Source organism: Diabrotica virgifera, chromosome 3 (assembly GCF_917563875.1).
Source record: "Diabrotica virgifera virgifera chromosome 3, PGI_DIABVI_V3a".
Lineage (NCBI taxonomy): Eukaryota > Metazoa > Arthropoda > Insecta > Coleoptera > Chrysomelidae > Diabrotica > Diabrotica virgifera.
This window is the reverse complement of record NC_065445.1, coordinates 243935912-243953076: the sequence shown is the minus strand read 5'-3', so window position 1 is coordinate 243953076 and position 17165 is coordinate 243935912. Positions and strand designations below refer to the sequence as shown.

The following is a 17165-nucleotide window of genomic DNA, read 5'->3' as shown; positions in this document are numbered from 1 at the left end:
GATGTACTTAATATAATGTTGTGGATACTTTTTATCCACCTGTGGACCTTCTAGGGTTAAGGAAAGATTAGCACATTTTGATTATTTTTTTACAATTTTTGGTGTTTTCCTGCCCTTCACTTAATTCACTTTCTTACCCATATCTTTGCGACTATTTTGGATTAGGGATGAAATGAAAGCTTTTACTTAAATAGTCCGCTATACTGAGAAATTTAATAGCAAATTCTCCCAATATTTGAAGCACTGTTTCTAGAGTTTAACTACTCTATTGTACATTCATTTAGAAAAATATACGATTATTAGTGAAAAATAGAAGAAAGTTCCAAATTCTATTGTTTGTAAATAATTGTAGTGGTATTTACTGATAAAATAATAACAATAACTCAAACATTTTCTTGATGAGTAATGAAAACATACTGCCTTTACAGTGTAATCAACAATAATTAAATCCATACTCATGATCACTGTCGTCGGTATCTTTATTTGGATTGTAAATGATGACTGAGTTAATTGCTTCGATGCGATTTTCACATCCAACATTCTTCTATTAACTTTTCATATATTATTATGTCTGCACACTTTTTTCACAAATTACAGGAGTAGCTGTATTCAAAGCTTCTTGCCATGTTTCTACTGCGTTACTGTAATTGTAATCGTTATGTTCAATATAGTTATCGTAGTAAGTTTTGCATATATGTTCAGTGGGATTGAGTTCACGATGGCAAGGGACGTCTTAACACATTATGTCCAAAACTATGTATAATCTCGTCTACTGTGAGCGGCCGTGGAGTAACGGCATAATCGCTGGCTTCATACGCCAGTGCACGTGGGTTCGAGCCCTGCCAAAGACAAACCATTTTCATTTCCAATAATGACACGAGCCGTCTCACCGTGCCTCGGAGAGCACGTTAAGCCGTCGGTCCCCCTGGGCTAGTGTACATCGTCATTAGTTACTTGAAACAGGGTTAAAGATGTAAATGGCGCCGGGACTGTCCGAAAGGATGTCCCCGGCAAAAATGACATACGATATTATTATTATTATTATCTCGTCTACTAAAAATATAAATATTATTGGTTTTTCATTCCTTTTGGGTAATCGTAGTAATTCCGGCTTGAAAAAATCCCAAGGAAATGAAATATTTTCATTCTTTAATAGGGGTGCACGCGGGACGTCCCGTCCCGCACTTTGTCCCGCGGGACGGAACGGGACAGCGATTTTTGCTGCATGACGGGACAAAGTAGTAAACTCGATACCTAATTAAAAGCAGTCCACGTTTGCTCAGTCTGTCGCATGGACTTATCTAAATTGCCGATGATAAACTTGCTGGAAGTGTATTTTGACATCTAATGTTCAGTACAAAATTGTACAATCGTACATAAGTTAAATAAGATATTATTTGGTTCAGTTCGGTGCGAACGGGAACGTGAGTGCTCGCGCTATCTATGGTTTTCAGTAGTTCGGCTGTTGAAGTGTATTGGTGCTTAAAATTTGTGTAATTTTTGATAGAGTGGACTAACTATGTCGGACGAGGTACCGTTATTGGATGATGATGATGAAGGGTAATAAAATATTTTATTTGCATTTATTATAAATGTTAATTATATTACGTAAAAAATCATTTGTGAAATTATTGTTATCACATTCCCTTATTCAAACAATAAATTACATTCATCGTACCAGTTATGTTCTCCTGAAAATTGAGTTTTCAATTAAGTCTTTCTTTATTGTGGAACGATTAACACATTTTGATTGTTTTTACGATTTTTTGTCATTTTCCTATTTTTTTCATTCTTTCCTACCTTTCACTTTCTTACCCATGTCTTTTACTTTCTTCATATCTCGTATGTATTCTTCTACCAGTCCCTTTGTTGTATCTTGTGTTCGAATCTTGTTTTTTGACTTCTTGGTATTCAGTCTGTTACAGGTTACAGCCTCGTTGGGTGTTTGTCGTCCCTTGTCTCAATTAGTGCAGCCGATATGTGAAACAATTGTGCATTTAATGATAGAAGTATATAATTTGGACCACATATACTACACAATTTAGATATGAGGCCATCTCAGATTTTGCCTTTTACAAAAATGGCGGGCATTCAAAATGGCGACTATACATATGTGACTAATAGCACGATAACTTTTGAACGGGACGTCAGATTTCAACCAAATTTGGTATATAGGTTCTTTTTTTGATGAAGAAGATCGAGGTATTGAACCGGAAGAATCGGTTTACCAAAAGTTGTGCTTTTCCTGGTTTTTATGTAAAAATATGTTGTTTTTTTTTTAATTCTTTAACCCTGTATGTACTAATTTTTCAAAAAGTTAATACCACCATTGAAAAGAGCGTAAAAATATTTTTTAGGAAATATTTTGAACTTTTTAGTTATGTTAATTACCATTTAATAAATACATAACGTATGTTCACATGTACCTATGTGCGGTAGATTCGTGCAAATATTATAAGAATTATTGTGCATTTAATGGTAGAAGCATATAATTTGAATCACATATACTACACATATAAAGGTTTAAATTTAGATACGAGGATCTCAGTCCTTTTACAAAAATGGCGGGCATTCAAAATGGCTCTTATACACATGTGACTAATAGTACGATAACTGTTGAACGAGACGTCAGATTTCAAACAAATTTGGTATATATGTTCTTTTTTTAATGAGTAAGACCGAGGTCTTGAACCGGAAGAATCGGTTTACCAGAAGTTGTGTTTTTACTGTTTCTTTTTATGTAAAAATATGTTGTTTCTTGTTCACTTCTTTTACTCTGTATATATAAATTTTTCAAAAAGGAAATACCGCCATTAAAAAGAGTGTAAAAAAATTTTTAGGAAATATTTTGAACTTTTTAGTTATGTTAATTACCATTTAATAAATGCATAACGTACGTTCAGATGTATCTATGGGCGGCAGATTTATTTTGAATGCCCCCCATTTTTGTAAAAGACAAAATCTGAGATGGCCTCATATCTAAATTTGAATTTTTGTATGTGTAGTATGTGTGGTCCAAATTATATGCTTATACCATTAAAAATGCACAATAATTCGTATATTATTATTTGCACGAATCTGCCGCACGTAGGTACCCTACATGTGAAGATACGTTATGCATTTATTAAATGGTAATTAAGGGGGAGGGGGGTAAGGTTTGAAATATTTAATTTTTTTTATTATTTCAAATAAAAGTACATACTTCCAAGAATACTCTCTGAAAATTTCAAAATAATCGGAGTAAAATTACCAGAGATACAGGGTGTTGAATATCCCTACCTTCGACTCACGTTGCCGCGGCTTCGCGCCAGCACGCTTGAGCGTAGTGAGAAATGTTAAACAACTGTTCGCCTTCTCTTTTGTAGATTACTCCTCGATTTAAAAAACATATTCCAATGTGCATCACTTTACGATTTGGCAGACAAATAAGAAGATGAAGATGCAGTTGTCAAAACTTTAAACGCATTTTTCTCAAAACTGCTTTTTCAAATGCGGTGGACATTGTAACTGAAAAACTACTGGGCCGATCTACCTGATATTTTGCACATATTTTCTTTGGACATTTCATGAGGTAACAACGTCGAGATATTTTTCTTTTTTTGCTTATTTTTTGTTCAACAATAATAAGTCTGTTGATTTTCACAAAATTTTTACCAAAAATTTCATTTTTTTGATTTCTGAGTGATACCAAAAATTCAAAAATCATTAAAAATAAAAAAACTCGACGTTGTGACCTCGTGAAACTCATAAGCTTATTAAATCTTTTTGATTTTTTTGTTTCATATGATCGAGTGATGAGTTCTGATGTCCACCGCAAAATCCATTCTTTTGTGAGCTGCCTGTCAAAATTTGTCACCAATGGCTTATTTTCCAATATTTTGGATTGGATTTTTTTCTAAGCATTCTTTGAATTGTACTTAATATGCTTATATAATTTAAAAATAAAATATTTGTACCATAGCTTCGAAAAAAATTCACAAAAATGTACTTGATATGTTGATTTCAAACCATACCCCCTCCTTAATATAACTAAAGAGTTTAAAATATTTCCTAAAAAATAATTTTACTCTCTTTTCAACGCCGGTATTACCTTTTTGAAAAATTAATATATACAGGGTGAACGAATTGAAAAAATAAACAACATATTTTTACCAAAAAATCAGGAAAAACACAACTTTTGGTAAACCGATAAGAGCTCGATCTTACACATCAAAAAAGAACCTATATACCAAATTTGGTTGAAATCGGACTTTTCGTTCAAAAGTTATCGTGCTATTAGTCACATATGTATAGCCGCCATTTTGAATGTCCGCCTTTTTTTGTAAAAGGCAAAATCTGAGATGGCCACATATCTAAATTTGAACCTTTGTATGTGTAGTATATGTATGTGGTCCAAATTATACGCTTCTTCCGTTAAATGCGCAATAATTCTTATATTTGCACGAATCTGCCGCATATAGGTACATGTGAAGATAAGTTATGCATTGATTACATGGTAATTAACATAACTAGAAACTTAAAAATATTTCCTAAAAAGTATTTTTACGCTCTTTTCAACGCCGGTATTACCTTTTTGAAAAATTAATATATACAGGGTGAAAGAATTAAAAAAAAAACAACATATTTTTACCTAAAAAATCAGAAAAACCACAACTTCTGGTAAACCGATTCTTTCGGTTCAGGAGCTCGATCTTATACATAAAAAAAAGAACCCATATACCAAATTTGGTTGAAGTTGGACTTTTCGTTTAAAAGTTATCGTGCTATTAGTCACATAATATACAGGGCGTCCCGAAAAGATTGGTCATAAATTATACCACACATTCTGGGGTCAAAAACAGTTCGATTGAACCTAACTTACCTTAGTACAAATATGCTCATAAAAAAAGTTACAGCCCTTTGAAGTTACAAAATAAAAATCGATTGTTTTCAATATATCGAAGACTATTAGAGATTTTTTATTGAAAATGGAGATGTATCATTCTTATGGCAGGAACATCTTAAAACAAAATTATAGTGAAATTTGTCCACTCCATAAAAAATTTATGGGGATTTTGTTCCCTTAAACCCCCCCAAACTTTTTTGTACGTTCCAATTAATTCATTATTGTGGTACCATTAGTTTAACACAACGTTTTTAAAACTTTCTTGCCTCCTAGTATTTTTTCGATAAGCCAGTTTTTATCGAGATGCGGCTTCTTTTTCAATATATTTACGTAAAAATTTTATGGGGGTTTTGTTCCTTTAAACCCCCCAAATGTTTGTGTACGTTCCAATTAAACTATTATTGTTGTACCATTAGTTACACACAGTGTTTTTAAGACTTTTGCCTCTTAGTCTTTTTTTTTATAAGTCACCTTTTATCGAGATGTAGCTTCTTTTTCAAAATATACCTAAAAATGTAAATTATAAATAAATTTTTAGACTATTAACACGTCTCTATAACCGTACTTAACCATATACAAATATGTGGTAGATTCGACAAATATTCAAAATATCTCGATAAACACTGACTTATCGAAAAAGCACTAAGAGGCAAAAAAGTTTTAGAAACATTGTGTTTAACTAATGGTGCCACAATAAAAATTTAATTGGAACGTACACAAAAGTTTGGGGGGTTTAAGGGAACATAACCCCATAACATTTTTATGGGGTGCACAAATTTCACTTTAATTTTTTTTTAAGATGTTGCTGCCATAAAAAGCCACATGTCCATTTTCAATAAAAAATCTCTGAGAGTTTTCGATATATGAAAAAAAAATCGATTTTCATTTTGTAACTTCAAAGGGCTGTAACTTTTTTTGTGTGCACTATTGTATATAGGTAAGTGAGGTTCAATCAATCTATTTTTGACCCCAGAATCTGTGGTATAATTTATGACCAATCTTTTCGGAACACCCTGTATATAGTCGTCATTTTGAATGCCCGCCATTTTTGTAAAAGGTAAAATCTGAGATGGCCTCATATCTAAATTTGAACCTTTGTATGTGTAGTATATGTGGTTCAAATTATATGCTTCTATCATTAAATACACAATTCTTATAATATTTGCACGAATCTGCCGCACTAAATATATCTGATATTCTATTATTATCTTCTGTTTTTATTGCTTTGACTATGTGCTTATTGTTTATCCATTGTTGTATTTCATGATTCATCCATAAATTTATTCGTCGGTCTTCCACTTATTCGTATTGTTGTTTTGAGAATTTTCATTTTTCTATTTAGGTATATTTTGTATTCAATTTCCTTATCACTAAATAATTTTTCATTTATGTAAAAAAGCGACATTTTCCGTTTGAATTATGTTTTATTTTCTATTTGTTTATTTGTTCTGTTAATTAGCACCGCAAAATTATTTTATGACATACTAGTTCATTATTGTTTTTATTGCTTAGTTACCAAATACATAATAGTATACTTAATTATCTTAGGGTCATACTTACAGTTGAGGCCGGGAATCTTTACCCGTGCGTCATAATTTAAAGCATACGAATACTCTGGGCTAATTAGCAAAATTCATGGAAAAGTTATTTACCAGCAATTTTATTGCTGGAATCGAATTATAAGATCCTATATATTAATAATATAGGTATGCAAAGTCCGCAGATAGTGTGCTACTTTTTTTTTAAACAAAATGGCACCGACAAATCGTATTTTTTTCAATTATTGCTCTATAACTCCAAAGATTTTAACATTACAACAAAAACACCCAAATAAAAATTCACCGCAATTAAATTCTGCATAGAGATATGTTTTTCCCGATTTGCTCAGACTAAAATTTTCCTCGGAAAATTCGGGTTTTCCCAACAAAATCTCGAATTTTCAAATAAATTTTTTGGCCAAGTAATTATTTATCAATAATTAAATAACTTGGTGACATAAAAGCTTTCTTGGTATAGATTATAACTGCAGAAGTCGGTGAAAATTAAACGAATATTTTAGCAACAATTCAATAAAAACCAAAATAATCATGAGACATTGATCAAACTTAGAAAGATTATAAAGATGTGATGCCTATTTAATATTTTGTTTATATGTTAATAATCATAATCTTTAAATGTTTAAAAAAATAGTTATAAACAAATTAACATTTCTCAGAAAATGTTTATTATATTCTAATTTTAAAAAATACTTAAAATGTGTATTTCAAAGGTCTTGAAAATGAATGCTTCAAAAAAAATTTCCAACCATTTGCAAAAAAGTTATGAAACAGCAAAGTAAATATACGATTTTTCCGTTGTTTATAATTTGTTTTAATTGTTTCAAAGCTTAGAAGTGAGTCTGTGGTACAATCAAATTACTCACAAAGAATATCAAATATTAGTTCAGTGGTTCTATTTTAATCAAAGATTAAAAATACTTTTTTTTGTAATTTTTAGCGCGAAAGTAGGCTTGATACAGATCCGGAGATGTTCACTCGAAGCGACTGACACGCTTTAAACTCGCGCGAGGTGTGTATGTGGACGGGTATAATACATAATACATCGCTACGGTACTGTATTAGTCTACTTTCGCGCGTGTAAATTACAAAAAAAATATTTATAATCTTTAATTAAAATAACCATTAAACTAATAATCGATATTTTTTGTAAGTAATTAGCTTGTACTTCAAACTCACTTTTACGCTTTGAAAGAATTAAAAAAAATTATAAACAACGCAGTAATCGAATGTTTACTTTGCTGTTTCATAATAAACATTTAAAGATTATCAAAAAAAAAATTTTATATTTTGTCGACAAAATGTTAAATAGGCATCTCATCTTTATAAGATTTCAAAGTTTGATCAGTGTATCATAATTATTTTGGTTATTATTGCGACCGTAAATTATTAATTAACAATTGAATTGTTGCTATAATATTCGTTCAATTTTCACCAGCTTCTGGAACTATAATCCAAACTAAGAAGGCTTTTAAGTCACCAAATTATTTAATTATTGGTGGATAATTACTTATCTAAAACTTTATTTGAAAATTAAAGATTTTGTTGGGAAAACCCGGATTTTCCGAGGAAAATTTTCGTTGGAGCACATCGGAAAAAACATATCTCTATGCAGAATTTAATTGCGGTGAATTTTTATTTGAGTGTTTTTGTTGTAAAGTTAAAATCTTCGGAGTTATAGAGCAATAATTGAAAAAAACACGATTTTCGGGCTCCATTTTGTTTATAAAAAAAGTAGCACACTATCTGCGGACTTTGCATACCTATATTATTAATATATATAATCATAAGCTTCGATTCCAGCAATAAACTCGCTGGTAAATAACTTTTCCCCAAAAATGGCCTATTCTCCGATAATCAGCCCAGACTAGAAATAAGTCGATGATAAATCGGAAATTGAAATTTACTAAACGCAACAGCAAGTGACAGTAGTGACTTGCTGTTGCGTTTAGTAAATTTCAATTTCCGACTTATAATCGACTTCTTTCGTATGCTTTAAATGATGACGCACGGGTAAAGATTCGCGGACTCAATTGTATCTTAGGGTCATAATATTACTTACATAATGGTCATATTACCCGTATGCGCGCCAATGGTGAATATTAAATTCCTAATTATATATCAAAAATGCGCAATAACTATCTCTCAAAACCCACCAAATTTCATTTGCATATTTGAACCGGTCTAAGAGCAATAAATACATCGTCAGTTTGTAAGAAACATTTCAAAACCCCCTATCTCGGAAACAAAGCATTTGCGGATATACGTTTATAATATAACGTAAACTGTCATTATTTTTTCATGCAGAATTACCCCTTAAAGTTTGCCATACGGATTAAAAAACCCTGTATGGATGAAAAACAAGGCTAGTTGTTAATATATACCTAACTTTTTTATTTTCCAACATAAGCGAATGAATCAAAAAACAGATTGTTAAGAAAACATGAGGCTACAGGCTATAGTTGGGTTTTAATATAATATTGCGGATATAATTTAATATAATATTGAGAGTCTTGTGGGTAAAATTTATATTTTTGTGATTAGATAAGCATTTTGTGTTTTTTTGTAAGCGCGCATCATAAGTGGTGGTTATTTTATTTGTAAGAAACCTCTGGGGAAAATTATTTGTCGGTGGGAAAGTCGAGACATCTTTACCCACTGTTGTCGAAATTTTTATTTTTTTCGTCTCTTTATATGGCAGAAATAAAGACGATTTTCTGGAAACCCTGAGATATAAACGATTCGCTAAAACAGTGACAATTTAATCTCTTCTCACTTCCTCCAACACAAGATGCAGCCCGTTTCCACAGACTCCGAGTGTATCATTAGATTCAGTCATGGCTCGGTAAACATTGTGATCCAGAAGTTTGGGGCTGGAAAAAGCATAGAAAATTTTGAATACCAATCCAAACTTCCAAGCCTCCAGTACCCCCGAGCTTATTAAATTAATCTTTTGCAGATGCAATGGAAACAGGAAGTGCATGTGGTTGCCGAAAAGCAGACCTCAAAGGGCCTAGCCGGGTAAGATGGTGAAAAGTGCCCCCAACTCGATTTAAATTCCATATAGGCCACTTTTTAGCACATATAGAGGAACTCACTTTCTGAAATTTTTAGCCCCCGAGGTGGTCACGTGACCCCCCTAGAGCCTAATTAGGCTTTTTATGTTTTTATTTTTTATCTCAGCCGCATCAAGAGCTAACCAAAAACTGTATTTAAAAAAGTTGTAAGTTTCAAAAAGATCTATATGAAAAAATTTTTTTTTTATTTTTTGGCGGGAAATTCGAATTTTTAGAACAATTTTAAACTTTTAAATAACTCTGAAAAAAAAACTAAGACACTCGTTTTTACGGAAATCAATTATAACGTGTATTTTTGCACAATCTTTCACTCTGAATTTTTTCAGATTTTTAAAATTGGTGAAACGTACCTTTAAAAATAAAAAACCGCATTTTTTCGGTTTTTTTTTTTTCGTTTTTTGATACAATTTTATACATATTTTTCAAAAAAGGTAACACCGTCACTAGGATAGGTAAAAACTGAAAAATAATTGGGGTTTGCTTTATAAAAATTTTTTGTAACGCCATCCATTTTCAAGATACAGGGCGTTAAAGAAAACAAAATTTTACACATTTTTTACGATTTTGCTGAAACTACTGGCAACACTGTAATAAAACTTGGCGGGTTTTAAGAGGTAGTTATTGTGCATGTTTTGACATACAATTAAGGATTTGATATTCATCATTGGCGCGCATAGGGGTGATGGTCTGAACTTTTTAAAGAATAAAGATAGTACGCCACTGACATATTTCAAATTAACAATCGTTTTTGAATTCCTCGTTCAATTTGTGACAAAAAATCTATCTTCTTATTTTTTCATACGACGCGCCATTTTTATTCAAAAAATAAAAGATTTTAACCCTTACAAAGCATTCGAACTTCTAGTAGTTTCTACATATTATTATACATACAATACATAGACTCGTACATCCATTATAAAAATTAATTCGAATACTTTGGAAGCGTTCAGATATTTTATTTTTTGCAACAAAACGGCGCTTCGTATGAAAAAAATGGGAAGATAGATTTTTTGTCACAAGTGGAACGAGGAATTCAAAAATGATTGTTAATTTGAAATATGTCAGTGGCGTACCATCTTTTTTTCTTTAAAAAGTTCAGACCCTTACCCGTATGCGCGCCAATGATGAATATAAAATAAAAACATAAAAAGCCTAATTAGGCTCTAGGGGGGTCACGTGACCACCTAGGGGGCTAAAAATTTCAGAAAGTGAGTTCCTCTATATGTGCTAAAAAGTGACCTATATGGAATTTAAATTGAGTTGGGGGCACTTTTCACCATCTTACACGGCTAGGCCCTTTGTTCATCAGTGTGCCTCCATTGTGGGGTGCGAAAGTTGCAGCAACATCGTGGACATACATATTACATTAATTATTGAAGAAAATGAATTACCGACAATGACGCCAACTCAAACTCTCATTATACCACAAAAATTCACCTCCTCGTATACTGATTCAGATCTTGACTCGCAGCCTAGACCATCGAAAAAAATGAAAAAAAAATAACTATGATAGATTATTTTCAACATATAATAATAAATAATATTATTTTGTCTAGAAATTGTCCGTGGATTAGCCCTATTGGGGACACCACACAAAAAATGCGCCTCCAGACTCTACCTCATAGGTGGCGAGGAAAATAGTCGAAAATAGCTTAATAAAAGCATAGGAATGTTAAAATCATAATAAATAAATATATAGATAGAAAAGTTAGCCTAAGGTTTTGTTTTTATTGTATTCCTATGAGAAATCGAGAATCTGGTCAAGTTTGGAGCGCTGTAAAACCTAGATAAATAAATAAAATTAAACAATTGTATAGTGGAAATTGTTCGTTGAAAAATCATCTACAAAATAGTTATGATGATATTTTATTGTGAAATGAACGGAAAAAAAGTTATAACCTCCAAAAGGAAACTTCTTACAAAATTTTCTCTTATTTTTGTTTATAACTTTTTTGTTGGTCACTTGACGATAAAAAGTAATAGATTAAAAATTGTAGAAAATTTAATTTGCTACATTTTATGAGTAATTAAATTTTCTGTAGGGTTACTAGTTTAGGAGATACAGCGCGAAAGCCTTTTGCACCCCTTTTTCCAAGATTGCGGACGGGGGACAAGGGTGGCGACCCCAAAAACTTGAACTTAAACTTCTACTGAACCACCCTACACATTAAAAAAATAAAATTGACTCCTCTAAGAAACGCAACCCTAAATGTAACATTTCAATGGACTAATAACAACTTTTAGCATTTAAAGCATTAAAGATTGATAATTGTCGGTGCCTTTCATATGGAATTTAACCTATTTACTTTAGTCATTTAGATAAAATTTGTTATTGAAATACATAGTATTGACACTTCATTAATACAGAATATAAATAAAATATTTCAATTATTGCGATCAATTTTATCTTTTTTTTCGAGATACGGACGTCTTTAGACCAATTCAGTTGAAAATTTAAGATGAATATCTAATAATAATTATTTCCTATGTCTATCCTGCTTCTAGACATAATGGTCTACCATAATAATAAAGGAATCTAACCTTCTACTAACCCGTTAATGTCTTCATTTAAATCAGAACAAATGAATAGTTTGAAAATGTCGTTCTTTTTAAAATTTCGGTTCGGTGTTAATACAGTTTATCCCAAACGCTTATTTCGGTGCGTATTAGTTTGTCGAATTCGCTCTAACGCAATAGGCTCGAAGTGACAGAAAAAAACGTACGTCCATGATTATTATACATATAACTTATTATTACGAAAGTTATGTATTCATTGAAGAGTATTTCCATATTAAAGCGACTTATACTTATAAATGTGTAATTATTGGTTTACAATTACAATACTTTAAATAGATAATCAATCCATAATGCGAATAAAGCTAATTTGAAACAGAAGTAATCTACAGTGACAGTACTTTCACAATGTTAACGGATAAAATGACAATTGTAATTCTAAGTTAGAAATTTGTCAACGACGTAAATATAAATATTTTATGTCATTGGTATATTCGGACATTGTATAGTGAAATTTTGTATTCTATATTTATTTATTTTTTCCTTAAATATTTTAAATATTGATATTCTGGCATATAGTTGTATAAACATTGGTATTAATATAAACATAAATATTCTGACAACTGTCAGATTTAACTAAAATGTCATGCTGTGATTCGCGACATTCTTATACCGCATTTACACTCAGTCCTGTTGGACAGGGAATTGGGCAGGGAAGTGGGCAGCGTGAATGTGTAAATAGCTCACTCACGCTGCCGCTCCTCATGCTACTGTCATTGTACGGCGCTCCCTCAAAAGTCGGTTTTCGAGATGGAAGTCAAAGGACTGGCAGCGCGAGCGCGAGCAGAGTATTCACATTCAACTACTCTCTCTCTCTCTCTCTCTCTCTCTCTCTCTCTCTCTCTCACACACTTGCCGCCGGCAAAGCGGCAAGTGAGTAAGGGAGCAAGACGATGCTGTCGTCACATTCCATTCTTGAGAGTCCCCGTAAATGAGTTGTGAGGACATTGGCGAGGAACTGATGTGAACACCTCACTCGCGTCGATATCGTATTTCGGGCAATATTTCCGGCAGCGGCAGCAGCAGTGGCAATGGCTGAGTATAAATCCGGCATTAAAATCTTATATGACGTAAAAATTAATGACGCACTGAAAAAAGGATTTGGGATAAACTGTATATTGAGCGCATGCTCACGAATAGGAAATGAGAGCTCTTGGCCTACACATGAACCTGCCATACACCGTTAGGTGCCAGCGAAAGGCATCGTTAAAAATATTATTAACGTTTATTTACCTAAATATAATATATTTCTTTAAAAATATAAAATATGAAATATATTTCCCACTTACACTCCATATTTCTTGTTCCAGAGATATTTCCAATACTTTGGGATTCGTACCACTCCTCAGGCAAGTAAACAATGAAATTCCAACTTATTCATCATGTGCTGGTGATTATTCCTCATCTGATGATAAAAAACGAAAAGAAGATCTTGTTAGAGTAAATATCACTGGTATGACTTGTATGTCATGCGTACGGAGTATAGAAGACACCGTTGGCAAACAACCAGGAATAATAGATATAAAAGTAAGTATATATAAGGCCTTATATTTTATTTTGGTAGATTACTAAAGTTCTTTCTTTTAATGCTAAAAGAACTTTATTTATCTAAAGAATTCCTTACATGTAATAATGTAATGCCTTGGACTGAATCATTTTGTTAGTGTCCTGTACAATTATTTCTATTAGGTGTAAAAAATATGTATTAAGATTCCAATATCGTGTTTGCATTCTTATCACAGGATTTAACACCAATAAGTCTAATAATAATAGGTTTGTTCTAGCAACCAGTCAAACTAGTCAGAAACCGTCAGCAAACAGTTGGTCAGTGAGAAAACATAATACAGTTACCAGTGATTCCCTCTACTCGCGCTGGTCCACTATTCGCTGATGGTTTCAAACCGTTTGAAACTGATGCTAGAACAAATCTATTGTTTCAAAAAACTATTATTAACAATGGTTGTTCATTTTTTAATAATATTTCAATATCTTGTTTTGACATTTCTTTTAGCGATATGTTTCTTCCAAATACTTTTGCCATCTCTTACGAAACGAACGTCACCGATGCGTTCCCTACTAACCCTACGGTGGCTTTTTCGATGTCTAATAGCCACTTTACACGATGCAAGTAATTGCGAAGTTTATTGCACAAGTTCTTGCAGCAAGAACTTCTGCAATAAGTTGCAACTAGCTTTCTGCAATATGGCTTTTCATTCACAGTCATTTGTTTCGAGCTTCTGTCATGTGTCACATAATATTAATATATCTACGTCATACGTTATTGGCATATACCAATGATACAAACCAAAGACGTATGACGTAGATATATTAATATTATGTGACACATGACAGAAGCTCGAAACAAATGACAATCGATGAAAAGCCCTATAAAGTGATTACACGGTGCAAGTAATTGCATAAACTGACATGAAATACACAGAAACTTTGACATACCATAAATTTTAGGTTATGTTGTTTTTATAAATTAAAAATGTTATTTTTTGAGTAGAGTTATCAGATACCTCTATGGTTATCAGACACACACACACACACACATGCTCGTATCAACCCCAGCCCCGGGGAACATGTGTGTTCCAATGGAAAAGTGGAACCCACATGTCCGAAGATCAAACCGGTCACACCCCGTAATGGAGTGGTACCTATCTGACCCCCAAGCTATACCTCCACCCCTCCCCATCGAAGGACATACCGAATGGGGAGGCGTTGATCTTAATGTTACTTTGGATGCCCTGGGTAATGGGACACCCTTTGTATTACTTCATGTGGTTAAGCCACCTGGTTTTAGGGGTAGCTAGAAGAGCTTTTCTCCCTATTAATGACTAAGTTAATTTTTTACTTTACTTTGGACTTGAGTCCTAAAAAAATGTGTTCCGGACATCAAGGCACCAATCTAAATCGGTGTCTTGCTGTCCAGACCGTGTGTGCTCGGTCACTCAGCCGGCGAATTGGCAAAATAAATTTTGTTCTCCTCGACGGCTGAGCGCCCGAAAGGTGTGGCCATCAAGCCCACGTCTGTCGGTACGTGACCTTGATGCTCACATTCCGCGGCTATGGTCCATTTGACCTACCTGAAGGGTACTTAGTGCCTGAACGGCGACATTTGTGTTTCGATATTCTGTGGTTATCTCAATTTTTCATTAAGGGTTTCCTCTATATCCAGCTAACTGCTGTCTAGGCCGTCTATGTACCGTTCTTTGGTTTTCGTCGTAGTTAGTCAATTCTCTTAATAATCTGCTAGGATGGTGTCTGATATTGTTAAATATTTCATGTGCTCTTTCGTCTATCATTCTCAGGACTTTCTTTTGTTGCGTATGTCCAAATACATATCTTAATGGGACATATATAGGTATATTCAGAGCTTCCCTGATCATGTGGTTTTGGATGGTTTGTATTTTTTTCTTATTGGTTTTACACGTGTGCCCCCATGCGGCTGAGGCGTATGTTAGAGTTGGCAAAATTATACAATTTGCCATCCTAATCTTTGTCTTAAATCTCAGTTTACTCTTTCGACCTATTAGCGATGACAGTTGACTCCTAAGGGCTTTAGCTTTGTTGACCGTTTGTTTTACGTGTTCTGTAAAGGTCAGCCTTTTGTCCAACATTACGCCTAGGTATTTGGCTTGATTTGACCATTCAATTTGGGTATCAAATAGGGATAGTTCCTCATTTGGTCTGCCTCTTCTTTTTTGGTACATAACGGCCTGTGTTTTGTCAGGATTGACAGCTATTTTCCACTGCACACACCATTCTTGTAGTTCGTCAAGAGCTCTTTGTAGATGTCTTGTTGCAAAATCTGGGTGGGTACTGCTAAAAGCTATCGCTGTATCATCTGCGTATAGACTTAGCAACGATCTGGGTTCAGTTGGGGTGTCTGCCGTATATATGGTATATAGATATGGCGACAACACTGCCCCCTGTGGCACACCAGCCTCCATGGTCCCAACTTCGGACAGGGTTGGCCCTATCCGAACTCTGAACCTCCTGTTGGCTAGGTATGACGAGAGAAGACACGTCATCGCTTCACTATAACCATATTGGTTCATTTTATACAGCAGGCCGTCGTGCCATACCCTGTCAAATACTTTACTGACGTCTAGAAAGGCGGCCGCTGTATATTTCTTTTCGTTGAACCCTTTCGTGATATATTCTGTTAACCTCAGCACTTGAAGTTCACACGAGTGCTCGGATCTGAATCCGAACTGTGCTTCAGGTATTGTTCCGATTGCTTCAGATTCTTCTTTTAGCCTAACTAATATGACCCGCTCTGCGATTTTGCTTAATGCTGATAATAAGCTTATCGGTCGATAATTCTGTGGAAATGTACCATTTTTTCCTGGTTTTTCAATCATGATTACGTGAGCCTCTTTCCATCTGTCAGGAAAATGTCTTAGTCTTAAGATGTTGTTTATTAAATTTGTTATGTACACTATTGCTTTTCCTGGCAGATTTTTCAGAGCTCTGTTTGTAATCTTGTCCGGTCCTGGAGCTTTTTTAGCATTAGTACGCTTGATCAGCTGTCTGACCTCTTCAGGGGAGGTGTGTGTAATACCTATAATGCCCTTTCTTCTTTTTAGAATTCTACATCTTCGTTCGACTTCTTCTGTGAAGTCTAGATCTTCATCGGGATGATAGTTTTCCCTACATTCTCTTTCTAGCGTGTTTTTCATTACTTCCGCTTTGTCTTCTTCTGTGTACACAATTCCATTTTCACCGTGTAAAGGAGGGATTGGTTTTTTATCTTTTCTTAGTATTTTAGATAGCTTCCAGAACGCGGATTTATTTGGGTTTAGTTGCTGGATATAGTTGTCCCAGTTTTCATTTCGATGATCGTCTAATTGTTTTTTGACTTCCCTATTCAGTTCATTAGCAATTCTTTTGTCCTCTGGGTTTCTTGTTCTGTTGGCTCTTCTTCTTTTCCTGTTTTTCTCGTTTATCAGTTCTTTCAGCTCATTGCTGATTTCCCTGAATCTTCCTTTTGTTGTTGGAGTTTTTTCTTCTGTGGTGCTGGCCTCGATAGCGTTTTGTATCGTTTTTTCTAGATGTTTAACGCAT

General features: G+C 33.7%; 1 protein-coding gene across 7 annotated transcripts in view; it reads left to right on the top strand.

The window, feature by feature from the left end:
- LOC114328265 (copper-transporting ATPase 1) overlaps nt 1-17165 on the top strand; it is a 204074-nt gene that overhangs the window by 74582 nt on the left and 112327 nt on the right. For 5 of the 7 annotated variants that reach the window (XM_028277071.2, XM_028277070.2, XM_028277069.2 and 2 more), the window contains one exon: nt 13403-13619. In XM_028277071.2, the coding sequence (XP_028132872.1) occupies nt 13403-13619 (217 nt within the window). Of the gene's footprint in view, nt 1-1396; nt 1561-13402; nt 13620-17165 lie in introns of those variants that run through there. The other 2 variants (XM_050647283.1, XM_028277073.2) reach the window with 2 other exon arrangements.